Source organism: Nipponia nippon, unplaced genomic scaffold (genome assembly GCF_047370975.1).
Source record: "Nipponia nippon isolate SJK-2023a ecotype South Korea unplaced genomic scaffold, ASM4737097v1 scaffold_2, whole genome shotgun sequence".
Taxonomy (NCBI): domain Eukaryota; kingdom Metazoa; phylum Chordata; class Aves; order Pelecaniformes; family Threskiornithidae; genus Nipponia; species Nipponia nippon.
In genome coordinates this window covers 8585750-8611075 of record NW_028262336.1, presented here as the reverse complement: position 1 = coordinate 8611075, position 25326 = coordinate 8585750, and the positions used below count along the sequence as shown (strand labels likewise).

Here is a 25326-nt window from a genome sequence, read left to right as displayed (position 1 = left end):
ATTTGTAAAATAACAATATGCAAGATTGAAAACAGAAAGAAAAACCCCAAACCAAAAGCTTTTAGGTTTTGGGTTTCAGGATAGGCTAAAATTTTCTGTACGGTAAGTCACACACCTTCTGTGTACTGAATGGTGGGTTTGGCCTTTTTTTGGCAACTTTACTGAAGGTTTTTTAGTGGCTTTTATTTTATGTTTGGCAGGTTATTGATCTGATCTAGTTCATACATTCATATCTCATTTCTGATTCTTTCACATGAGATCCATGCACCTCTCAGGTCAATACCTATGTTTCTGGCTTTTGCTTTGCCTCTTCCTACAAGAGACTTGCTAAATGAAATCTTACAGAGGCCCTGGTCGAGATTAGTATCTCCTTGTGCCAAATACGGTGCAAACATTCTGAAGGTATTGTCTCAGCAGTGAAATTAATTTTGTGCACGTACATGACAGTTTTGGCAGAGTTGAAAATCCAGGGGAAGCTTCTCGGTGCACAAGACTCTAAATGCTCCGTGTGTTTGCTTGTCTCCCAGCTGGCAGGTATGTGCCCTTTGTTCCCCAGGTTGAACATGCTTTTGGTAAATGGGGAAACTGTGAAAGCAGCTATTTCTGACTTCCTGACAATATAGGTTATTGTCCACACTTCTTTTGCTGTCCTTACCAGACCTGATGTAGCCAAAATGCCATTATTGTGTGGTAATCTTATAAATATTTCAAGGTGAGTTTTGTGATATCAAGTTTAAAAAAAAAAAAAAAATCCCATTGTTATAGTCTTCCCTCCCACTTCCCAAAACTTCCTGTCACCCCCAAAATGGGAACATTTAATGTTCTATTTTAATTATCTAAGCAGAATTAAAATACTCTCAATTCAATATTTTTCTTCTGATGTTTTTAGTAGCATGACAGATCTCTTAATTTTAAAACTATTTTTCAAAGTAATAAGAAGCAAAACACAAATATAATGGAGAAGTCTGTAAGAATAAAAGACAAAAGAAGTTCACAGTCCAGTGCAATTTTTTACATCTCTGACTTCAGTGATTAACTTTCCCTAAACATACATACATGTGCGTACAAACACAACTTCACTGGCCAGTGCGTCTTCTACGGTATGGTCCTTCCTTTCTGATGGAAGGTAAATTGACTCTGGCAAAGAAGCGCTTGTGACAAACCATCTTCTTGTCTGCCTTAAGCATCCTGGTAATGTGGTATAAGGTCATTTTGAAAAGCAGCCTATAGTCACAACTCTCCAAAGAGAATCTAATTGAAGAAATACAATGTTATGGTATTATTAGTTATAATAGCTGTGGGCAAAAGAGAAACAAGAAACCAATGGTATTTCTTGTATTTCAATGTGTGTGTGTGTGTCTCTATACATGCACACATAACATTTTAAAGAAAGTATTTGTGTACGAAGTGTGTGTCTATGTAATTCTCTTGTGCTTGGTGCACATGGCAAATACAAAATAAGTGGTCTTTTATAAACTTTCGGTGAAAGAGCAGTAGTACACAGAGTTGAAATACCTTGCTTTTGTTTTAAATGAAAAATGTATGGTTAGTAAGCAAGAATTATCTAGTGTAAGTTAATTTGCTGCCCCACAGTAATTGGCCTGGGTATCCAGGACCCAAACTTCTTAACCCTCGCAGCCATCTCTATTTCCATTTTACTCATGTTTTTTATCTGCTCGGTGTTTGCATGGAGTGCCTTACATCCATGAGTCATGAAATAGGCAGCAGAGACCACAGTGAGGACTACAGAATAAAAATGTACACCTTCAAAGTGAGTATATATTAATTTTCTTCAAGGGTATTTTTGACAAGCATAGCTTTGTCGAGACATTTCTTTGTGTGGGAGTGTTCACCTCAGCGTTGCTTTTCCCCACACATGAAAATAAACCACAGACTTTTAAATATCCTGAGAAAAGTTTCTTCAAAGAAAGATCAAAAGTCTTTACTAATGTCTGAGGAAGTTGCATGGCTGCCTCTTTTGTGAACTCATGTCTATGGAGAGCTGGCTAAGACAATCAAGATCATTATTCCATTGATTTGATCATTTGCAACCTACTCTGAGAGGGGATGCCTTGTTTGGAGAGGGAGGAGGTGGGGGAATCCACAGATGCCCCCTAGTTTTACCCAGACAGACATGAATGAAATAATTTCTCAAAACCAAGTCTGTTTTTCCCGCTATATTGTGTGGGATGCTCTACTTCAAACAATTGTCTTTGGCAGTGCATGTTCAAGAGTTCTGTGTAAGAGCGAGTTGATTGACATTTTAAAATACGCAATTTTATCTGCTTTTGTGGCTGTTGAAGTTATGTGAAATGTCCAGATACGGCTTTCAGGGCTTCACACAAATTGTATATCTGATCTTTTTTTTTTTTTTTTTTCCACTTGGTTGGTTCTGATTTGATTTGTCCAAAAATCTCTTTTCATCTGTTTTTGCATCTAAGCAACACAGAACACATATTAGCCAAGCTTTGAAAGTTTGTGATCTTCTCCTTAATCTGGAATTCCCCACCTTTAGACAGCTTTCCGGAAAACAGATTAATTTTTGTTCTTCCTAAGCCTGGGGTTTTCTTTCTTGTGTTTTTCTTAATGTGTGTTTGCCTTCATGAACTTCATCTTTTATGCTTCAGACCAAATCTTATGTGCTGTCTGATAGCAGAGAGTACTTAACTCGGAGAAGCTGTTGAGAGTAGCGTTTCTCTTTTGAAGGATTTTACTGGTTTGGTCATGCTTGGCAGCAAGCATCTGTGAACAACACTAGGTAGGACTTCAGGCTTGTATCTAAACCTAGGATTTCTGAGTTGTCCATATGGCTTTTTTCTTTTGTTTGGGTTTTTGTTTGTTGTTGTTTTAAACCAAACCTCTTCATACCATCCCCACCCATGACTATATTCTGCTGCTATCTAGAAATCGGACAGTAATCTTTCATTGGTTTACCTGATCAGAAATGAAATCACTAAGGTTGCTTTTTTCCTGGATTTTAGGGTTTTCTTTTAGCTGTGAACTGGATTTTCCTTATATATCCTAAAGTTCAGATCTTCGTCACATTCTGTGATTTGGTACTTTGTGTACAGTTAGGGAAATACGGAGTTTTTCTTTGTATTCTGTAATACAGAACCAGTGTGATTGCATGTTGTTGTTCTCCTTGCTTTCTTTTCTCATTAGTGACAATACCTAAGTATGTAACAGCAGGCTAACATATTTTTCTGACTGAGACAATTTAATTGTGCAAGAAATCTGCTCTGGCATTTTCCTCTTCCAACTGCAACTACAAAACAACAACATGTGGACAGTGGTGGAAGATTCCTCACCCTGCTCCCCACGCCCACATTCTCCATATTTAATATCCAAGAGAAGAATTTGGATAAATCAGATAAATATCCTAAATCATTCTTTCCCAGGAGTTTAATGGAAACAAAATCTTTCTCAGATCTCCAGTCCTCTCACTGTAACCCTTCTATGCAGACTAGACATTATTTCCTATGGAACAGAGGTTTTAGGTTTTGGCGTTTAGTGAGCGAAGGGATGCCGCCATCGGGGCGAATGGCACAAGTCCCCTCCTTGCCTCTGAGCCCGGAGCACTGACTGGCAGTGCCCTGTATCCCCCTCATCCAGCCCCACAAATGCTGCCTGTGGGCTCTCACCATGATTCATGGTGGCAAGTTGCATGATTTTGACAAGAGTGCCCTAGGGTCACAAGATGCTCCAAAGAAATTTTGAAACCTTTAATTTCTAGGCTTCGGTGGAAGTGGAAGTCGGTGTTGCATTGGTGTTTTGAATCAAAACCTCTTTTTGCAACAGGAAGGTGGATTTCTTCTTTTTGTTGTTTTGGAGGCTTCTTTTGTTTTCTTTGGCTTTTTATTATTCTTTTCTTTTGTTCTTATTTATCTTGTTTCTACCTGTTGATTTTTGTGGCAGCAGGATTTTTTTAATTATCTGGTGCGTGTTCACCTCCGCACAAATGAACACAAAAGAAACATGAGCTTCCAGGTAGATTCTCAAGTCAGCTTTGTAGTTCGTTTTTAGTTTTTGAAGAATTTTTTTCATTAAGATTGATTATTGCCTTAAATAAGCCAAAGTAAAATTACGACTTTGAGTGGTGGCTTATATTTTTTATATTGTTCATATTAATTGGTGACTGTGGCTATATGTGTCTGCCAGGAAAATGTGAAAAGCACAGAGTTTGAGAAGTAACTGTATACAGTGAAATTAATTTTTGTACATGTTCAGATTACAGGTTTTACTAGCCATGACATTCGTTATTATTTATTATAATGGCTTACAGTTTTGGACCTTCAGCTCCTGTAGGAATATGCCCTGCTCTGATGATGCAACTTTGGAAAATGCAATAAAAATGCACGGGAAACCGCAACTTTCTAATAGGACGGTTCTTAAAAGCAGTGAAGTTAAATTGCCTCCCCACAGAAAAAAGGAATTGGAATGGAGGTCGGTGAGCCGGCTAGATGTACCTCCTCTGTGTCCCTAGCTATGGTTTCTTTTTTTTCCCCCTTGTTTGAAATTTGGTCTTGAGGCCATCAGCTGTGCTTTGGCATAGGGCACGTGGGGAAAACTGGTATATTCCTTTCATTGCTACATAAGGACCCTGCAATTTTGCTACATGAGGTTCACACGTAAAGGCAAATGTTGATTTGTGGCTGCAGCTGTGACTTCACCCTGGTTTTGATTATACTGTAGCCGAGTCCTGGGGGAGAGGGCAAAGCATGCTCCAGAGGTGCCATAGAGCACATACCCTTGTTTGTTCCTCTCCGTTTTTCCACTTGTTCAAAGAAAATATGGCTGTGGCCAGCTGCTAGCCCAGTGGCTAGTAGGAATCGAGGAAAGGGATTTTGCAGATGCAAATGGATGCACCTATACGAATATTTTACAAGGTTCTGATGTTCAGAGAAGTCCTAAGGGAACACTAAAGCCTTCTTCCCCATCCCCACCCCTCTAAAGGCCTCTCTGAAAAGCCCAGTTAAAACACCTGTTTATCCTTTTGGAAGAATGGTAATTAAAATTAAAGCAAAATCTTGGTATTACCCACCTTAGCTGCTCAGCACCAGATGTCCTGTGTTTTGCTGGAGCTCTCTTACCTGTGTGTTGGTGCTGCAGAGACTTGAAGAGAGCTTGTCCACCTGCCTCAGTGATGGCCAGTGACAAACAGCATGGATCTAGGCAGAGGCAAGGTGGGACCTGAGGGATGCAGGAGGGACCCTTCTGCTGCCTGTGTTCAGCCCTGCAATCGTCATGGGAAGATTTGGGAAGGAACTGCTCCCTGAGCAGCAGGTATCATAAATGGGTTGATCTGCCGGGAGAGTCCTGTTGGAGTTGCTTTTTTTGGTCTTGGTGGCAATTATATTATGTTCCTACTGGTGTTTTCGTGGCAGCTGAGGACAGTTTTTTAGGTATATTAAGAAGGGCATGGACAGGTGACTATAAATGTTTGCATTATACATGCAAGTTGTTCCTAGTGAAGCAATGAGTCATATCCTGCAGGCACAGAAGGCCTCCTTAGAGCTGCTGCTTAGTGAAACTTTACTGAAATTATTTTATCTGAAGCTCATATTTAGCTCCTGAGAGCACCATACCTCTTCTGCACATAAATAGTGCTAATTTGTTATACATTAAGTCAGCGGATTAATACCACTTCTGAAAGTACTTGTGCACCTCATCATCTGAATGTATCCTCCTAATGCTGTGTTATATAGGTACCAACATCTCTCCTAGACATACATGAAAAAGACACTTCCTGGTCAATCTTCTGACATATAAGTTTACTTGTGACCATTTGCTTAGCATTTAAAAAAAAAAAAATTCCAAAGCAGCCCCCTATTTGATTTCTGAGTAGAAGTGTGAAAGAGTCCTTTTACCACACAGCAGGTATGTGTGTAGTGATCGTATGTTCCCACATTTAATAGTATTTACGTTCTTTCTCTGAGAGGATAATTTTCCTTAGCGTTCTGTTCCAATCAATTCTGAGTAAGTGAATAAGCATTTAAAAAGTGTTAACAGTAGAGTTATATTGGATTATAGGATTATTACATAGGATTTACCTTGATTAAGACAATACACAGCCCTGAATAGCTAGTTATTCCTGTATGTGCAAGCAATTCTATTTGAGGAATGATCACAGATCCTAACCCCTCCTCTGACGCCAAAATGTTAAGTTTTCTGCTCAAATAAATTTCTGGAGATAAAAGAAAGGAAAGGCTTTTAAATAAAAGGCTAGAGAATCTGTCCTGCATCATTTAATACCAAATACCCAGTAAACATCAGAGTGCATATGGTGGGGTTCTGCAAGCTTTCCTTGTGCAGGCAGGCCCATTAAAGTCTGTGGGGCTGCGTGTGTAAGATTGGATTACAGGGTTGGGGACTGTATTTTGTGACTCTTATTGCTAGTATAACTCTGAGTACATGCGTTTTCCTTTTAAGTATAGTCTGGCCAGTCTCCAAATGTAGCATTTTTAAAGGTCTGTTGTTAACACAAGCGTATTCATTAATTAAGGAAACAAATCTAGAGACAGTAAGAAGTTTTCTCCTGACTTTAAGGTTTAGTCATTTTCTTGCCATATAGCCTTAAAAAAGAAGAAAAAGGGGGGGGGGGGGGGGGAATCAAACAACAAAAAAACCCCCACCACAAAACAAAACAGAAAATTCCCTGGGACAGGAGAAGGGAAGGTATATTCCTGATACCTGAGAAGTAAACCTGACTGTCTAGTTTGGCTTTTAGGGTTACAACTGAAGGAAAAATAAGGAAGAAATGCATATGTATGGTAACAGTGAGGTAGATTGTGGCTCGTAACACTGGTATTAGTAATGACAGCAATACCATTTTATCATACACGTTCACCATTATTTTCTTACCTTGCATGGGCCTAAGACAAACTACATAGGTTTATCGTCAGAGCATTTGCACAGTGAGATTGGTTTTGTCATAATTTCAGCTTCATGCAAACTGGAGCTGCAGAGCTGAAACTTACCCATCTCTTTAAGGTTAGGTAGTGATTTCTTTAGAATGTATATGGTTCTGGGCAAATGCTTCAATGGTAAATAGTAGTGCTTCAGCACCAGGATTTGTTTCAGGAAACTGAATCAAATTGTAATTTTTTTAAGTTGTCTTTCTACAAATAAGCTAAAAGAATTGATTTTTGCTGCCCATCGAGAGTGTTAAGTAAAATCATCAGGCTTTGAAAATAGTCTTTTGCAAATAATATGTTCTAGTTTTAGTGTTGCTTTATATGAAGAATGATATTTACAACTTCTTAATGTCCTGTTAGGTCCTAGACAGGGTTCTTTAAATGCCACTGAAAATGCCCTGATCATCTTTACCTTACCGCATCTGCGTTGCCCATTTCAAAATGAAGTTGTTGCTAAGAGGATGTTACAATGCACTGCATTTTTCAGGGTCTGAACAATGAAAAAGCCTTATGGCAAATTCTTGTTTTTGTGGTGTTCTTCATATATCTCTTAAACGTTATCCCAATTGATATCCTTCATGTTCTGTGATCAACAGCATTTGTCAGAGATGTATGATTTTAAGGATCTGGACTAGACATAATTCACTTTAGCAAGTTGAACTTGATCCTAAATGATTACTATTGTTCAGGGCCCGTAAAAATAGTTTGGAGGCTTAGTCAGAACTACAGTAATAAATGTAGTGAGCAAGCTTTGAAAAAAATATTAAGAACAGGATCCGGTGAAGTTATACAGGCCACCTGTGCAAGACGTAACCCTGTGGAGATTTAAGGCCGTCTTCCCAAAGGGCTTGTACAATACTTGTAAGAATAGCTTTGTCGAATTTGCAGCTGCCTTGTTAAGCATGGACCCTGGTCACTGCTCCCTGGCTTGGCAGGTACAACAAAGGCATCGTCTCGGCCGTCATCTAACTGCTGGAGCGGTGGTGCTTGCCAGCACTGCTCTGAGGGGTACTGCGGGCCCTTGCCGTGCCCCCCGCCCCGGCTCTGAGTTTGCTGCTGTGCACTGGAGCACAGAGCACCTCTGCACCTGCTAACCAGCTGCCCCGAGTGCAGCAGGACTGCCTGGGAGGATGAAGGGACAGGAGAATGTCGGGAGGATGGAAAGAAGCCCTTGGCAAAACATGTAGGACAGTTTTGGGGAAGCGGCCACCAATATTGGTGATTTATGGAAGCTATGCATGCAGGTTGAACTGGACAGAGTATCTGGAAGCCTGTGAATCACACTGTGCCCTATTGTGGGAAACAAATAAAGCTCCTTTGTATTTACATATATAAAATACATATATCTTTTTAAATGTATAAGTACATACATATGCTAACTTACTCCACTGTGAGGGAAAATTGTAAGGGCTGAGACCATGACACCTTGTAAAAATGGATGATTCTTTGTCCAGAATCAGATATCTTAAGATAAATGTTTGCTTTCAGGTAGGCAGAGGAGTGTGCGGGAAGGTTTTCACGCTAGCTGTGCATATGTGCTTAGCCTAGCTGGCTGCAGGCAGTGAAGGGGGATGGGGCTATCAGAGGGCACTTCCACAAATCCAAGGCTGGATTCCTGCTCAGAAGCCCAGCCTTCTCCATGAGGTGTAGCAGGAGATTGAAGAGACTGGTGGTTAAGTACCTAAGCACTCAGGTATGAAAACTCCTTCCTTCCCTGTCCTGCACTCTTCCTTCCCAAAGGAATCAGTGTTGCTTCTCAAAGATGTTGAACTGCTTGTTCAGTGCAACACACCAGAATTTGTTTTGCTGAAGCCCTGCAAAATTGATGTCAGAGTTGTAGCAGGAAAATTATTAAAATAGATGGCTTATCAGCCTATTTAATGAGGTGCTTCTGATGATACCTCTAAGAAAAAGTCCTGAGGTAGTTATTAGCAACTGCTACTCAGCAAAGAGGGCTTGTAGGGGATCCCTCTTCGTTGTTCTGGGAATACTTCAGCTCAGTCTCTAGCACTGGTTGGAAACCAGAGAGCTTTAACAAAGCAAGTCAGCTAAACAGGAAAGCATCGCTATGCCTTCATGCAAACATATTTTGGGTAGTAGATGCTGCTGATTCCTTGTCTCCCTAAAATGTAAGGTAGCACAGGATTACCTATGCTTTATCTCCTAGGACTACTAGACCATGACTGTTAAAATGGGAAAGAAAATGTATAAGAGGCATCTGATTTAGGACTCAGATATCCTGAGCAGCACACATGAAGTAAATGGAAATAATTATTTTCTCATAGCGTGATGACCAGGGGACACTCAGTGAATCAGTTTGCCACAAAACTGAAAGAAAGTACTTCCTTGCACAGCACATAGTCAAACGTTAGAGGTCAGTGCCACAGGATACCACTGAGGCCAGAGGTGTTAGTGCATTCAGAAAGGAGATTCACAGAGCATCACTTTGCTTGTGGTTGTTTAGGATGTTCTGGAGGCAGCTTAAATCCTTAAATGGCAGCTGAGGGCATGTAGGAGAAGGATCACTCTGCTGATGTTCCCATTGCTCTCTTTGTCCAAGCATCTGCTTTTGGCCCCTGTCAGTAAGGTTGTGGAACTAGTTCAACCTCTGGCTTTCCTCGTGCATTTATCCTGTAGCATGGGTGAGCTCTAGACTATTAATTCTCCAGTACCTTTTAAAGCTAGGTAGTGAAATACATTTTATTACAATCCACTAATTATTTACAGCAGGGAGTCAGCCTAACTTTACCCATGTGATACTTTATATATCAGAAGTTATAGCTGTCACAAGTCATTATTTCCATTGAGAATAGTGATTCATCTTTCCATGAGTTGTCAAGAGATGTCACAGTGGGAATGAAATTTTAGCTCATGTCACCATTCTGTAAGAGGAAATACATATGGAGACAGGACGTTATGTTTGGATACATGTGTTTTCAGTTGAACTGGGTTGTCTCTGAAGTGTTTTGAGTGAGTTTAGTATTTATTTGGCCATGGCTAGCCTCAGCATGGTAGTTGTGGAGGAAGAAGGCTTGCTCTTACGAAAAAGCTACACTTCAGCTTAGCCTCTCAAATGTGCCTCAGTCCTAATCAGGAAAATCGGCTTTTAGTGTGATAGAAGAGTCTCTAGGAGATTTCAGTCTTTTTCTCCATGCTATAACTGCTGCTGGTGATGCTACTCCAATCAATGTTTTAACTGACAATTCATTTCTGCTGTATTCTTTTAATCTGTCTGGTAGAAATTTGCCTTGCCTTTCTCTAATCGCTCGTCAGAGTGGTCTATTAGAGATGCTACTTATATTGGAAAGGCCTCTTGGGCAAGAGCTAACCACACCAGCTCTGCCTTCTGTGTTACTGTAACTACATATGAAATTCTGGAAAGAACAGTCATTTGGAGAAGACTATTTCAGGATCTATAAATCCAACATATCACAAGTTACTTTGCACTTTGGTTGTGTCCTTGTGTTGAATTTTTTGTTTTTATTTTTCACTTTGGTTGTCTTTTTAGTATGCAGTATACAAACTCAGTAGGGGAGTTGGAATGGAATTTGGAAAAATCTGAAGTCCAAATGTCATGGTTTTATAAAAAGAATAAATATGCTAATGAACAGCATCTGTATAAACTTGGGGTAACTGTGCATGTTTTCAAGTATTGTATTTCTTGTGAAGAGATGTCTTTTATAAGAATGACACAATGAAGGTTGAATCAAAGGACAACATTTTGAGAGGGCTTTGAAACTGTGTACCGTGACAGGATACAAGACTTTGACCTTTCCTTTAAGAACTTAATTTTGGTGCAGTATTTGTCCCAAATTCTAGTCTTCAGGAGTCAGGACACTGACATTAGATTTGAAGGGGGAAAGGGATAAAACCAGGCTTGCTAGAGATAAGCCTGGGGGTAGCATGCCAGTGTTTGAGGGACAGTGTGCCAGCGAGGTCCTTCAGTCTGCCGTCTCAGTGGAGGCAGGGGATGGAGATCCATGCAGCAGGAAAGATGCAGGGGTTATGGATGTGTTAGAAACCACAGAAACACCTGAGAATGGTCACATAGGAATTGGGGCTTCTCGTCCCAAAAAGGTGGCGGGATCAATAGCCCAGCTGAAGTGCATCTACACCAGTCCCCATGCATGCAGCATGGGCAACAAACAGGAGGAGCTGGAAGCCATTGTGCATCAGGAAAACGATGACAGTTGGCATCATGGAAACACGGTGGGATGGCTCCACAACTGGAGTGCTGCAATGGATGGCTATAAACTCTTCAGAAGGGATGGGCAAGGAAGGAGAGGTGGTGGGGCAGCCCCGTATGTTAGGGAGTGTTACAATATGTTACAGGCTTGGGGAAGAGTGGCTGGAGAGCTGCCTGGTGGAAAATGACCTGGGGGTGTTGGTCAACAGCCGGCTGAATAGGAGCCAGCAATGTGCTCAGGTGGCCAAGAAGGCCAAGAGCATCCTGGCTTGTATCAGGAATAGTGTGGCAAGCAGGACCAGGGAAGTGATCGTCCCCCTGTACTCAGCACTGGTGAGGCCTCACCTGAAATCCTGTGTTCAGTTTTGGGCCCCTCACTACAAGAAGGACATGGAGGTGCTGGAGCGTGTCCAGAGAAGGGAAACAAAGCTGGTGAAGGGTCTGGAGCATAAGTCTTATGAGGAGCGGCTGAGGGAGCTGGGGTTGTTTAGTTTGGAGAAGAGGAGGCTGACGGGAGACCTTATCGCTCTCTACAACTACCTGAAAGGAGGCTGTAGCGAGGTGGGGGTTGGTCTCTTCTCCTAAGTAACAAGTGATAGGACGAGAGGAAATGGCCTCAAGTTGCACCAGGGGAGGTTTAGGTTGGATATCAGGAAAAATTTCTTCACTGAAAGGGATGTCAAGTGCTGGAACAGGCTGCCCAGGGAAGTGGTTGAGTCCCCATCCCTGGAGGTATTTAAAAGATGTGTCTATGTTGTGCTTAGGGACATGGCTTAGTGGTGGACTTGGCAGTGCTGGGTTAATGGTTGGACTTTTGATGATCTGAAAGGTCTAAACAATGCTATGACATCCTTAAAAATTATTTTCACAACATAAGGCTGGTTGCTGGAGAATCTCTTTTTCCTAGTGAAGAGTCCTTAGGTTTGTGCAACCACAGAAGCAATGACAGTCAGAGGAGTGCTGTGAAAATGTTTTCCATCGCCTTTATCTTTGTCCTTCCTGCAGCACACTACAGCTTAGGCAATGGTTGCGGTAAGAGGCAATTAAATTGATGTAAAGACCAAGCTGATTTGACATGTTTTTTAACCAAGTGTTTATTAGTTGAAATAATCTTGGGCGTTTTTTGGCATAACTTATGTTTGAGTGGGAACTTGACTCATTGTTAGAAGTCTGTTTGTATTTGAGCATGTTAAGCTGACGTTACCAAATGGAACCGGGCTTTTGGCTTGTGTTTATGGAGCATAAACCAAAGCTCCTACCTTGCTGCCTCAAGAGCCACAAAAATGTTAATAGAAGTCAGAGATGCAAGAAAAAATGTATTCCATATAGCCTGTCAGCTTGCCAGTGCTAGCTTTTTCCTTGGGATACTTTCTGCTATTTTGTTCCATCTAGTTTTAGGTATCACAAGGGATGAGACTTCCTCTGCATTCCTTTGGAAATTATTTTGCAGTCCTCATAAGACTTTGTGAAGCTTTTCCCTCATTTATATTTCCTGGTCCTTAGATTTCCAGAGCAGAACTTGCATGCAGACTGTCAGCTGTCCTGTTAGCTTTGGCAAATGATTCAGGCTTCCTTCTTGCTGCTGTCTGCTTTTGTTCAACAGAGTGAACCAGTGAACATTTGCATGCCTCAAACTACAAGTGTTTGAGGATAGGTATTGTGATACTCTCTGCTGAAGGGTGCTGTGAACATTTGAAATCAACCTGCATGTATTAGGTGAAGTAGCTGTAGCTGTTAGTTTCTTTTATTGTATTTTCTTTTGTTCCTCTCAGACTGGATTTTCTGCAAAAATTTTGGTGTCTCTTAGATCTTCCTAACCAGTTTCCCTCGTTCTCCTCTCCCTGACCGCTTTCCACTTTAACGCTAAGGTACTTCTGCATAAGCCTTACAATAGGCACATGAAAAGGCCAATTATAGGCAGTTTAAGATAGATTGAGATGAACTGCTTGTAAGATTGGGCAATTTTCCCCCACTTCATCAAAGATAATTTGTCTCTGAAGAACATGTTGCTTGTATCTCAACAGTTAAGTGCCAACACAGAATACAAGACAAACGAATTAGAGTTGTTGTTTGAGCCTGCAGGAACACAGTAGCTATTGCAATTGTTTCACAACCCAAAATGTTTCTAGTCTATCATTTAATTAGTTCCCTCTATTTTTTTTTTTCATAATATATAAAGATATGTATGTAAAACAGTAAATATATATTTACTCTAATCATTACAGCTATGGAAAAAGAAAGAAATGAAGGGCAACTGACAAACAAATGTAAACAATAGTATACATACTTTAATTTTTGTATTTGGGAAATATTTTCTTGATTCCTAAGATTTAGTAAGTCTTGTTTGCCCTCTAAAGCAGTGGATATAAGCTAATAGAAACTGGAAGGCATTGACTTTGTGGGTGCACCCTTATGCTACAACAACAAAGACAGAATCACTGGTAAATGTATAATTCTCAAACGTTGGTGGTTTTTTTAGGTTTCTGGAGCAGGAAGGTTTGACCCTTGCACAAGGTTTCTGAAACAGTTTCTTCCTAAATGAATTTTTAATACCTCTTCAGAAATTCAGGCTAGAAGAAGGCATCTGACATCTTGTAAATGCTGGGTAGAAGCTCTGGGAGCCTTAAGCTGTACATTCCCTGTTACCTGTGTGCTCTGCCAGCTTGCCTGTAGATCTTGCTCCTTCATCATCTCATTTGCAGAAATATATTATCTTCAGCTTAGAAGAGAAGGGAGGGGGAAAAGTCTATAAAAATGGACAATTTTGCCCATTTAGCTAGAGATAATATTTTTGCCTAGTTCTTAGTTGAGCTTTGTCAACTCATGTACCTTCTTGTGGCAGAGATACTGATTGTGGTCAGATGCCAGAAATAGCTGCATAGTGTTACTCCTTACTTTCTCTTTTGCTTTCCACAAAACTTATTTGATTTTTGCCACAAAATTGTTCTGTGCATTAAAATATTGACTTAAAATGTATGTAATGATCAATTAATTTGAAAATTCTTTGTTGGGAACAGCAGTTTTTCCTTACTCAAGTCCATCTGTCTCTTCCCTGCACTAAAGAACATATTTTAAAATCCAGCCCAAAATAAAAACACAGTCCTATTAATGTGATGCTACCTAATGATATCAGCTTAAAGGAAGCCTGCCCTAGCCACCTTGCTTATTATCTGTGGCTCCTTAGGCCTTCAAATTCAGTATCCTAACATGCAGCATGCGTCTGATGGTTTTTGTTTATGGCTTGGGGGAAAAAAAACGAACTTGTTTGATCTCACCTCTGTGACACTAAGTTCAGCTTTCAGGCTTTTTCCATTAGCTGTCCGTAACTACAGAATCATGGGATTTTATAAAGGAGCTACTTGTTTGGTATCACTGGTTATCAAGCTTTAACTCATCCAAAAAGCCAGACTGTCCTTTGCCAGGTGTAAACAGAACTTCGAGGCAGCCTGTAGTTTGACACTGAGACCGGGCTAGTTTAAAAGAAAGGGGGCAGGAAGGGGTCTTCTACTGACAATGATGATGCCAGGTTGGCATTAACAATTTCTTTAGTTTAGAGCAGAGTAATATTTATTGCAGCACGTCTTGGTCCAGTGTTATGAGGCTACAGTCTGATTCTTGAGCCAGGTGAAGTGATTGGAAATTGCTTACTTTTGCATTTGTCTTTGTGTTTTGCTTGGTTTTTACTGTAGGCAAAACTGAGCTAATTTCTTGTGTGTTGACTCGCTTCTCAGCCTTTAGCTTGAGTTATTGTACGCAAAAAGGTACGCAGTGGCAACTGCTTTTTGAAAAGTTGCCATTTGGAAGGAAGCACAGAGGGTTGCCCCGCAGACCTGCACGCACATGCATAATATATTACATGTGGATACGCCCTATCTCAGGTGGGGACAGAAGCAGCCAAAGGCATACAGAGATTTTTTGCAAGACAGAATCAGTTTTGTGAAAGATTTTTTGTTTTTAATTTCTTTTTTTTCAAGTTGAGTTTGTAAATGCTTTCTTAGATCTGGTACGCACTCTGAAGTATTACAGTATGATAACAGATGAGCTAAGTTGCTTGCCGCCAAAACCTGTTGCTTGCTGCAAAGTGTGACTAGTACACAGCCTAAGGAGGAACACTGCTCTGTTAAAACTGTGCCAACCTTAATATTGTAAATAAATCATGGTTTAAATTACGAAATCGTGACAGTATCCTTGAAACAAGATGTAAACTAGGCTCACTGTACAAAAAGGGGGAGGATGTGCGTGACACCTGTGAACGCATAGTGAAAAAGGGAAGTAAGAAGCTGTGGAAATCACGTCTTACCAGCACATTTGTGCCGCGTGATCACAGTCTCTTTGTCTCTCATCAGTGTCATAACTGAGCCTTTTAAAAACATATTCTGCAGTCCCAGTTGCTGTTCTCTCACAGCCTCTTCTAGTGCCTGAGTTGGAGAGGTTGTGGTGTGGTGCAGAGCTGTTCTCCTCATCCCCTCAACAGCTCTTACACAGTGTTTCAAAAAAGCAATACACAAACTTTGGTTTGGTGATGGGGTAAGTCTCTGTCATCTTAAAGCTTCTCAAATAGAAACAGTGGCCCTGCAGTTCAGTGAACTGATCAGGAGTAAATTTACACCATGAGTGTAACTTTCTACTCTATTAAAAAAAAAAACAACAAAAACAAAAAACAAATTAACTTTTATACAAGTAAAGCTTGTATGCCAGATATCATCAGTCTCCATCATTATAGCTCTGTCTGTCCTCCCACAGCCAATAAAACATGGGTGCGAATTTTGGCTCATTTAATGGAAATATGGGCATGATTGATACAGATCAAATTTTTGCTACTGAAACATTCATTCATACACAGAGCTCATGGTAGTGATTGTGCAAATACAGCTTCATAAATGAATTTTAAAAGTTTCTGACAGTCCGCCTGACCTGAGACGGCTAGTTTTAAAACATTAGGAAGTTTTGTGAGGGTGTTGGGGATGGAAGTTTGTTGTGTCGCATTATAACTAAGTTCTGTGCAAATTCAGAGCACTCTTTGCTGCTTATACAGGTTTAGTTCAGCTTTATTGGTCCTACTGAGCAACTGGACAGTTTTATGTGCTGAGAGTCAGCCAAGTGTGTCTCTGTGGGAGAATGCTGATAAACCTTACTATTTTAAACCTGGTTGTCTGTCTCTGCTGTTTTTCAAGCACAATGTCTCTCTTTTTTCTGCATAAATGATGTCGTCTTGCCTCCCCAGCTCTGTTTGGGCCTGGCTGCTGCAAAGGTGGTAATGCTTCAATTACACATCACGTGGCACGTTCATGTTCTTTCTCATTTTTGCTCACCTGAAAAGCTTAGTCTTTTATTTCCCTCAGTTAAGCACTTTGAGACTGCTCAGTGGACGGCATCCTGTGCACCCTGAAAAGTCATTATTCTTCCAGTGTTCCTGCAAGACCACCATATCTGTTTTGGTGAGGCAGTTAAGGAGTTAAAGGCTTGTGGAGTTTCAAAGAAATGCCCAACAGCTGCTGTAAAGTATCCCTACAATCCTAGCTGACCTCATTCTTGTCAGACAACAGTGATAATATCCAAAAACGGGTGCAAGACAGGAAGTGTTTCAGGAAGATACGTGTTTCATGCAAAGACATCACCAATGTGCTCCCTCCCAGGGCCACTTACTGTAAGATCCATATTAATTTAAATGGAACAGTGAAATTCCAGATCGTGTTTACAGAAACATTATTTCAGTCCAAAAAAACCCATCGCTTGTTGTTATAGTGTGCAAATGGCAAAAGCAGATGAGTTAACCACTGTATGTATTTAATGTAATGACCTTGCTGGTTATACGGAGCTACTTTTTAAACATCTGGAGGATTCACGTACTTTTTTGATAGCTTTGTTTACTATTTTTAAGGGGGGGGGGGCTTTGACTTGAAAAAGTGGTACAGGAGAAATATAAATCTACTTACAACATGTTTTCACATTTACTTTACATTCAAAGACTGATTTGATATCTAACAAACTTTTAGTTTATTTAATCAACTAAGAGAGTGCTCTAGTAAGCAAAACAAAATCCCTTCCCCCCCCCCCGCATTCTATGACTTCGAATTTAAAAGAATTTGATAAATAGAGCAATGCCCAATATGTGTAAGAGGTGTGAGAAAGTCTTCCAAATTTTTGCCAAGAAAGTAGGAATGATTTAAAAAAAACAAAAAACAAAAAACAACTTTTTTTACTAGTCAGTCTAACAAGTTATCTGCAAAAAGTGTCCTATATGTACAGGTTCCTATTATTTTCATCTTCTTGAAAAATTCATACATGAGAAATGAGCTTATATTTTATTTATATTTTTTAGTAGCACCCATTTAAAAACATGCAAACAAAAATAATTCCTACCAGTTCAGAGCTCTTCTGCTGATAGTTAGGGATATTTTCCCTAAATTTCCTCTTAGTTGTGTCCAGAATTGTCTCTCTTGTAGTATGAATCTGTAATAAAATTCAAAATCCATTATGATTTTTTTTTTAACAAGCACAAGTAAATATTGCTTGGTGGTTTCTTTTGACTTCAGAGGTCCTTATTTCAGCATTAACTTGACAAATTTGTATTAAATAATTTATTAAGGCTTAGACTAGATCCAGTAAAGATTCTACCATTCAAAAAGCTGCACATGAATAATATGCTCTTCTGATTAACTGTTATGAAATCTAGCAGATGCCTATAAGATTATTAAAATAAAGCACTGCTATTTAATCTCTAACTTTTGTTTCACTTAAAGACTTGTTTCTTCTGTACTTTTTTCTGTATTCTCTTATAGTTTCAAAAATATTCGTTTGTGTTGGTAGGGAGTGAGCAAATTCCAGCTGCTAGAACTTACATGGAGCATTTCATCTTTGGGAATTCACCGGTTCATGAAACTAGGTCACCGATCTCGAAGGACCCTTTGAAAAGTGTAGCCCACAGCCAGGCAGCTACGGGAGGGGAAAGAATGCCATGATATTGATGTTGAGTGGTATACTAGCAACGGTTTGGTTTTTTTATGGAGATGTGACCAAGGAGCTCAGATGCGGTGCAAGAGGAGATGAAGGCAGGATACTGGGAGGAAGACCTGAGTGAAACAGCCGTGCCATGTGCTGAGGAGTGAAATGAGTATGCTCTGTGTCTTTAGATGATGATCCAAGGATGTAACAGAAGAAAAAGGAAAGGGAAATAGGATTATTTGGACACAGGAAGGCATTTTTTGTTATTTGCTGGTAGCAACTCATTTAATATACACACACAGTTGTTTCAAACTGAATTATGTTTTATATTTGCCTGCTGTTTCTGGAAGTTATTGCCAAGAATGAAAACCACATAATATATTTCTAGTATTAAACCATCTATTACTGATAGATAATGACAGAGTAGAGGGAGAAGGCACCAGTTAGTCTGGGTTAGCTCATGTGTTCTGGATAACTCTTTCTTGAACTCTTAGATTTCTAAACTTCTACCAGTCTATGTTGATTTCCCACTGCTTTTTGGACGCAATGAATTGTCTCCTCTCCCATGGCAATGTCAGGTAATCTCAAGTACTCCTATGATAGTATTCCTCATACTTTTTCAGGTAATGTGCCATTTGATCACTTTTCTGTTAGCTATTATAGTAAGGTAACAAATGCCATAATGGCTGTAATAATACCTCTTAACAAAAGAAGCATTTTGGAGTTTTTAAAACTATAGATGCCCTGTGTTCTCACTTACATTTTATGTATTTTTGCTTTTTAACATTACAGGTCCTGGATTTTGGATCTGTAGTGGTTTTCTGATTTAAGCTCCTAATTTTTGATGGTGAAGCATGGTATTTAGACTCTAAAGTCAAAAAGGGCTAACCTTCTGAGAAACTGTCTGTAATTACTGAACAGTTACTGGTGAAGTCATAGGAGAGAGCTAAAACCAGAATCCTGTTTTACTAATTGCTGGTTAAAACAATTTGACTCTATTAGGAAAGTTTCTGTGAAGTGCTGCGTAAATATGCACCTTACAAAATCATCTAGTGATGTAAGATATGGGAGAAGATGTCGATCCATCAATCTGTCTCCTTGGCTTTTCAAGGTGATTTATCACAAAGCATTTCATTAACTTGTTTTCTTGTAATAATGAAGTTAAATGTTATTTAATTTTTTGTTTGTTTTTCTTCAAAGTATATTGAGTTAGTTTTGACTGATAAGATGTATATAAGGAAATTCTGTGCTTCTGCTTTAAGGAAGAGGAAAAAACATCTTTTCCTGATTTTCAGTATAGCGCAATTAGATGCTTTATGGTCCTTTTTTGGCTTTAGTCAGAGCAGGGGATATCAAGACAATACTAGATGTGAATTGGTGCACTTGTTAAGACCACTGACTTGTCCAATATGCTAAATCCCCAAGGACATGATTGCAGGATCTCAGGGATTTCTTGCTATAATTCAGTCCTCCAAGCAGGGAGAAAGGAAACTTTTTACATAGCTTTCACAAATACTTAAGTCATCCTATGATAACGTAATGCTTCTTGACACGTTGTCATAGTATTTTATTTAAGAACCAAATAGCTCTCTACTATTTTGAGTCACTCTTTGAGTAATGGTTTGCAGAAAGTTTAATTTTTGGCTTTCTGTTGCTTTTCTGGCAACTGTGGACAGGTCTATTCCATGTCTCACCCCTGTCCAAAATGGGGTGGGTTTCTTTTCTGTTCAGTTCATAATTCTTGCCAGGTCCGTGACTGTCCCTTTTTCATCTCAGTGTATTCTGGTCTTTCTCCTTCATCTTTAGGCATCCAGCTGAAGCACTCTTGTAGGTGTTTCCCTCCCCATCAAATATATGGAAGAATTTGGCACCTGACTTGGTAATCTGATAGAAACTAAAACCTAACTGTTGTGACCGTCTCCTTCAAAGGCTGTTCCATGGCGCATGTGGGACATCACAGAAGACAATGCCTTACTGCTTAGAAAGGTCTGTTTGAAAATCTGTGGATTTGGTAGTGAAAAGAGGAGGACTTCTTAATTGATTTTTTTTTTTTTTTAATCATTGTAACTAGGGAATTGAGTTTTTTGTTGAATTCATGTCTTAACCTTTGGGTTACTGAGCTATTTAAGGTGGGTAATTGAGAGAAGTCCTGGCATGGGTGGGTTGAAGGTATCAATTTTGTGAGTAGTTGTGTGTGAATGTAGAAATGCTCAAAATGACAACACACTTCTGTCTCTTGCATACTTGGAATGGCACCTACATATGCATTAATAAACAAGCTGAAATATTGAAGTATATAGGGTGCATGAAAGTCCTGCTTCCTAGTAGTGGCAAAGGTAGGTAGTGTTTCAAAGGAGCAAGGCTGTATTTAACCTGGTTAGACATGCCTTCCCGTGAATGAATGGGATAAAAATACCTACGTCACTTCAGTGTTGTCACCTCTCTCCACATTTATAGCCTGTTTATGTGCTCTTTCAGTACAAACTTCTGTTGACCAGCGTTGACTACTAAGAACTGTAGTTTTACAATCACTTTAGAATCATAGAATCGTAGAATGGTTTAGGTTGGAAAAGACCTTTAAGATCATCAAATCCAACCATTAACCTAGCACTGCCAAATCCACCACTAAGCCATGTCCCTAAGCGCCACATCTACACGTCTTTTAAATACCTCCAGGGATGGGGACTCAACCACTGCCCTGGGCAGCCTGTTCCAGTGCCTGACTGCCCTTTCAGTGAAGAAGTTTTTCCTAATATCTAACCTAAACCTCCCCTGGCACATCTTGAGGCCATTTCCTCTCATCCTATTGCTTGTTATCGCAGAGAAGAGTCTGACCCCCACCTCTCTACAACCTCTTTTCAGGTAGTTGTAGAGAGTGATAAGGTCTCCCCTCAGCCTCCAGGAAAACCATTGGCATTCCACTGGTGGCAGTTTGGTAGGAGTTGTTTGTGCTCTGCTCTGACTCACTGCCCTTCATTAAGAGGGTACAACTTGATGCTTCTGAGCCTGTTTGTGCTCTGCTAAAAGGGGACAGCAACACTGCCCTGCTTTGGTAGGGTGCCCTTCTGATCAAGAGGTGAAAGAGCAGATAGAGCCTTCTTTTTAATGGTCCCAAGAGAACCTGAATACAAACTGCATGAAGGCCTGCAATCTCTGAAGGAGATTTAAGGTAATCCTGCTGGGATTTGATTCTGTGGCTGAGTCATTTCAGCCTGTTTTTTGACCCATTAATAAACCCTTGTCACACTACTGCTATTGCCTTTTGTTATAGTCATTACATTACTCTGGAGCCTCTATGGCCATTGTCTGCTTTGTTTCTTTGTTTTTGTTTTTCCTCACTAGGGATAGATTTTTAAGTTGGCAGAAGGTATCAAATTCAGTTCCCACCACCAGAAAACTCGTGCATTTGCACGGGGCATATAACAGCCGTGCAAGCTCTGCTGCATGCTCCCTTGGGGAAAGTGCAGCTTCCTGGGGGAGGTATTCATACCGCGCATTCCCATCCCAGGAGCCTCGCTGCAGTAGGTGGGGGGTGTAAGTGGGTTGTGAGTGTTCCTCCTCCTTGCCTTTCTACAGCCTGTGCTGGCAAATTGCACGTGCATGTTACTTCCAAGTTACGAGTAAATTTTTGAGACCCTTTTTAGATGCGGATGTGGAAGGAAGCAGTGCCACAGAGCAAGGACTAGGGAAAGGCCTCTAAGGACCAGATGTGTGCTGTGGTATATTCAAGACTGTGGAAAGCTCTCTTCACCCTTTCGTGTGCGCGCAGAGGCACACACAGTCTCACCCCACGGGACAGATATGTTACGTATTTGAAAGAGCTTCTGGGAGCTTTGGCTTTCTGATGAGTGTGCGTGGGTCGTTTGGAACAGACTGACGGCTTTCTCAGAGGGGACAAAGGTCAGTTTAAAATTCTTAGGTGTACTATGTAATGCAAGCTATTGGCAGATCTGGAAGACATCCTTGAAGTCTTCATCAGGGAAGAAGGCCTTTTTTTCAAGAGAAAGCTCTGGATGCAGAGTGGGAAGAGGAGTATTTGCTAGATACCTCTGAAATGTGTTTGTTTTAAAGCCACCCTTAGATTAGGTGTGAACTGTGAGCCTGGCTTATACTCCTCAGGGCAAGGGAAGATGGAATCTGTTGTTTATCAGAGCGCAGGTTTTCCCCAGGGTGCTCATATGCACTATAGAATATGCATTAAGCTGTTGTCATTGTATCTCTGAATCTTTTATTTTGTTTCAGAAGGTCTTAAATTAAAAAAGAACAAACCAGACACCCCTACTCCTCCTGAAATAAACCAAAGTTGTGAAACTGTCCTTAACACCTTTGCTGAATGAAGCACAAACAGATCACTCTTACCAACCTACCATTTTCTGGCAAACCCTGTTTATCTACGTAGGGACTCTTCTGAGAGATTTTTCACTGTTGCCCACATAGTCTTTAGCTGACCTTCAAAAAACTGATGAGAAGGGAATAGTTGTATGGCAGATTACTGCCTATTTTAGATTTGGAATTACTGGTGTTTTTCTGCATATGACATTGAACAACTATCAGGGACAAAATTTTTGCTTCTCTCAAGTCAATGTTGGCTTTAAAGCAAGAAGCCAGGACAGGGATGTGCCCATTTACATAAGTTGAGAAAACCTTCAAAACATCTTGATTTAAATTTTAATGAGAGATTTAGGCCTACTATCATGGCACGATGGAGGAGCTTTCCAAATTGGTGTCAGAATATAAATGTTGTATTTTCTTTGTTATTTTGCATTCCACTAATATTTTGATGTATTGTCTTAACATTTTAGCTATAAAATTGGTAATACTTTGTATGTTACTTTTAATATTGAGAAAGGGATGCCATGAATAATCAGTAAGAACAAAACGATTAGCTGTTTTTAACTGAGGTGACACATGTAGGTATCAGTAGCTCACGTGCAGCCATTGTAGTGGGTCAAAGGAGAAAATGAGGAGATAAAATAGTTTTTTCTGTCTTTGCTTTTCAATTTCTAGAGCTTTGCTTTATGATGGAAAGTAGACCTGCAACCCTGTGATTTAAAGTCATGAAGCTAAGAAATCAATTTGGCAGTTCACAGGATTGACGCTAAGATAAAATGAGACGAAAGTGAGGGAAAAGGGAGTGTTCTATGGGAAGGAAACATTAAGAAAAATAGGCAGCCTACTTAGGAAGACTTGGAAGCAGATGAAGTCATGAGAACCTGAACAAAACCCCATAAGCAGTGGGGTTTCCATACACTTAGAGAGACTTAAGCACACATTTGCTGTGGATGCTCTTCTGAGAATTGCTACTGTGAAATGGCTCCTGTGGACTTCTTTTAAAGCAGCTGCTGCTGCTACCTGCACCCCTTGCATGTTTTGGGTGGCAATTTTCTTTGCTTCAGGAAACTTAAGGATAATTTCATTCTGCTTTTAAAGTAGTCTACAGGGTTTCTTTATTTGCTTCAGAGTGAATGGAAGTGGTCTGCCCTTCCTTCAAATGACTATTACTTTTCTGAGATGTTTAAGGTGAAATAGCCATATACAATATTTTAAACAGTAACCACATTATCAATCCAGAGTGAGTAATGATTTATTTACTGCTATCAATAGTGGTAATAATAATTTACCACTGTCAATCCAGGGTGAGTAATAATTTTAAAAAGGAATTCTGAAATTTTACATTTTTCTCTTGCCCCAGTATTTCCCCTTATCCTTCTTAATTTAGTGGAGTAACCAAGATACCTGGCTGGGACATGAATCTTTCCTAACAGTACACTTTGTACTCACTGTACAATTGATTCACAACTGTAAGCTATAAAATGTGTTTAAAAACATCTAGACTAATGTGGAAATTATGTAACTGTGATGAAAACTTCAAAAGAAAGCTTGGGGTTTTTTTTTCCTCTTTGCTTTGTTTAGGTACATGTTCGGGCTGGTTCTTTATCCGTGCGCTCTTGCATATCCTTCGTATTTGTACTCTCAGTAACTGGTTCATCAGGAACTTTTAACGAAATATGCACTCTCACGGTGGGAAGATATCTTCTTGGGGTTTGGTTTTTCTTTTCCTAGTTTTCTTGGTCTTCTAGGGTGTGGTTCGAACTAGAATGAAATTTAGGTTGGTCTTTCCTTTTTTGACCTGCCAAAGTGTTTGTTCTGTTAGCATTGCTCTGCTCCCTGTAAATCAGACATTCTTCTCGGGCTGCGTCAGGTTACTAATGACATGATTAATGCAGGAAGGGTAGAGAAGGATGACGTAGTGGCTCATGCAAAGTTTACCTGAGAATTATCTGTAGCTCTCTACTGTTTAGTGTCTGTGTGAGTCATGGCCTGAAGCCCTGCCATTCCCTGTTCTTCAGCTGGGCAAGATCACACTTACCTCATTCTATGTATGCATTTCTCCCTTTCCTGCCAGATCTGATTAGAAGCACTTTTGTTTTAAACTCTATGTTTATGAAACATTAAATACGCTTTTTACAGATAGCTGACCATAGTGCTAAATGAAAAGCACCATTAGATATCTGTGGTCCAGGCAGCTTTAGAAACTTTCTCTGTCCTTCTGTGAATTCTGATTTTTATCAACTAAAGTCTTTTTCACATTTACGGGTTTAGCAATGATAGCATTATGAATTAGTAAGCTTTGCAACAGGACCATGAGTCAGTTGCTGTCTGTCAGTAAAGCCTCCTGTTTCTTCTTGTGTATTTGCACAGATATAAGATTACAAAATGCAAATAGCAAGTTTGTGATGCTGTCTCCAGCTTTTGAAACTTCCTTGGACTGCAGGTACAACTGTTCCGTCAAATTCAGTCCATCCATTAATTCCTTAATGGAGTAGCCAGGGAAATTGATCTTACTGATCAAGAAAACATGTGAGCATGTTCTCTGATACACTTTGAAGTCTTGGTCGTTCCCGTATTGTGGGCTGGCTGACTGGACCTTTTTTGTACCTGAAGATCAGTATTTGTTCTGCTATTTGCGTGTGTGTGTCCTTTAACTACAGGTTCCTCGTAGAGCGTCTGTATTGATGTTCCACTAAACTTGCTATAAATTGTGCTGTCAAATGCTCTCAAGACTTTCTTAGGGACCAAAATGAAGACAATCTAGAATTTGGAAGAAACACTGATTAATTTTTTCGAGATTCCTTTGTTTTCTGTGTAAAAATGTCATGAAGTCTTTGGCATCCTTCAGGACCTTGGCTTTCCTCAACTAAAACTGTTGTCTTTTCTCTGCGTGTGCTCAGTCTGAATTATCCTGCGCAAAAAGTGCTTAATGTTTAACAGTAGAAGGTT

General features: G+C 40.0%; 2 protein-coding genes across 7 annotated transcripts in view; one reads left to right on the top strand and one right to left on the bottom strand.

Moving 5' to 3' along the window:
* CMSS1 (cms1 ribosomal small subunit homolog) overlaps positions 1-25326 on the top strand; it is a 245966-nt gene that overhangs the window by 96454 nt on the left and 124186 nt on the right. The window contains exon 1 of one of the 2 annotated variants that reach the window (XM_087757122.1): positions 18625-18668. The exons of the other annotated variant lie outside the window; for it this stretch is intronic. Coding sequence (XP_087613248.1) covers positions 18642-18668 — 27 coding nt within the window. The 5' untranslated portion in view covers positions 18625-18641. Of the gene's footprint in view, positions 1-18624; positions 18669-25326 lie in introns of those variants that run through there. 2 annotated transcript variants of the gene reach the window in all.
* Positions 1-25326, bottom strand: part of FILIP1L (filamin A interacting protein 1 like) — a 210949-nt gene that overhangs the window by 94840 nt on the left and 90783 nt on the right. For 4 of the 5 annotated variants that reach the window (XM_009466698.2, XM_087757109.1, XM_087757110.1 and 1 more), the window contains exon 3: positions 17464-17553. Coding sequence is in view for 2 of the 5 variants with exons in the window: in XM_087757110.1 (XP_087613236.1) it covers positions 17464-17553 (90 nt within the window). In the remaining 3 variants the exon portion in view is untranslated. Of the gene's footprint in view, positions 1-17463; positions 17554-25326 lie in introns of those variants that run through there. The other variant, XM_087757113.1, reaches the window with a different exon arrangement.